At 37.3% G+C, this 1,612-nt stretch overlaps 1 protein-coding gene across 1 annotated transcript; it reads right to left on the bottom strand.

Moving 5' to 3' along the window:
- Positions 1-334: 334 nt before the first annotated feature.
- On the bottom strand, positions 335-1,261 carry LOC105216064 (uncharacterized). The gene is made up of 3 exons (XM_011190339.3): positions 1,125-1,261; positions 599-1,067; positions 335-522 (listed from the first exon to the last, which is right to left on the bottom strand). Exons 1-3 carry the CDS (start codon positions 1,140-1,142, stop codon positions 449-451), a joined length of 561 nt encoding a protein of 186 aa, XP_011188641.2. The 5' UTR covers positions 1,143-1,261; the 3' UTR covers positions 335-448.
- Between the last annotated feature and the right edge of the window lie 351 nt (positions 1,262-1,612).

Here is a 1,612-nt window from a genome sequence, read left to right as displayed (position 1 = left end):
TTATGGACTTCTGAATAAGATCAAATTCCATAAAATTTTAATACCATGTAACATACTTTTACAACAAATATTTCTATCCGTAGCTTAAAGATTTTTTATTGCAAAATCATATTATCGTTAAATCTGTAGATGTGGTAAAAACTGGAGGTTAAAACATTTCAAGAGATCTGAACAGCAAAATTTTATATGTTTGTCGTATTGTTACACTGTGGAACAATGAAAGCTTGTGATTCACATTCACCGAGAAATGTTTGTTATTTTTTTGGATTTGCTGGTAAATATATCCAAAATAGTAAATTTTCAATTTCCGCCCAATAATTAAAACAATATAACGAAATTTCTTTTCGAAACAAAACTGTTCCGTTTAAAAAACATTCTTGTATTTTGGAGTTCATCGTTTTTGAAGTTTTCGTTAAGTGCAAAGTGCGGACGCACAATTCACAAGCGCTTAATTTTGGCGTGTAATTGTAACGTCGGCAGGCTGTTGGACGCGTGCGAAGCGCTCAGCATTAATGCCGTCATCTGAGCGAGAAAGAAAAATTTTCAATTAATAGTTATATTAAGCAATTTCTTTACTGTTACAACAAAAGCTGCTTACATGTTATAGTTGGATGGAAACCATTCTCATCGGCAGTGTACTTAACAATGACACGCAGACCATCGGGAGTCACATACGAGTATGAGCCCTCAACCACCTCCTTTTGCTCTTCGGTGCCCACCTTCACGGGCACACCGCGCTCCTCGGCTTGTATGCCATTCTCCGTTTCATACGAGTAATTGTACGTACCATCGAAATTAATCTCATTCTCCTGTTGGAGAATGCGTGCCTGTGGTGCGGCCACACCAGGATTATATTTCTTAAACAAATTGTCGTAGTATTGGCGATTGTAATCGAAATCGCGATTTTTATAGAAACGATTCTTGTAGTAAAGATCGTTATAGTAGGGATTAAAGCGACCGCGCGCATCGAATCGTGAAGGGCTGTTGCGCGTAATCGTTGTAGGTGTGCTTTGCTGGGCCGCCGCCATACTGAGGCAGAACAAAGCGATGACACTAATCAGCTGGAACTGTGAAGAAATAAAATATGGAGTTATGGAGTAAATATAAATTATATAAAGTTCTACTTTTATTGGGCTGCTCATCTTTTTGAAATTCGGTAAGTTCCACCACTCGTTAAGGATGCAAACGCTAATGGTGCTTTGACGCAACTGTAGAATTTGAATATAAATATTCCCATTTTATACTCGAAATTGTGTAAGTCATAAAATTCCTGTTGAAAAAAATATTTTCTGATTTACGGCACCCATTTTCAGCATAAACCGTAAATTGGCTTAACATGGCAATATATAGTGCATTAAACACATTTAAATGAAGTGTGTGTTTGCTTGTGTCATGCGCGCCGAGTGAGAATCTCTACGCACGTTTCCAGCAACGAGTCAACCATCATTCGATTTGGCAATTTCCGTTAAGATTCATTTTTAATGAATCTTTGTAAATTTTGCTGCGCCATGCCAATAAACATTCCAACACATACACACACTCACACACGCATGCATATGTGTCCGAGGCTTAAACTGTTTCGAAAATAAATTTGCTAAAGTTGCCATAAAAA

The sequence above is a fragment of the Zeugodacus cucurbitae genome, chromosome 6, assembly GCF_028554725.1.
Source record: "Zeugodacus cucurbitae isolate PBARC_wt_2022May chromosome 6, idZeuCucr1.2, whole genome shotgun sequence".
Classification (NCBI taxonomy): Eukaryota; Metazoa; Arthropoda; class Insecta; order Diptera; family Tephritidae; genus Zeugodacus; species Zeugodacus cucurbitae.
The sequence above is the reverse complement of the archived record's forward strand: the minus strand, read 5'-3'. Positions and strand labels throughout refer to the sequence as shown.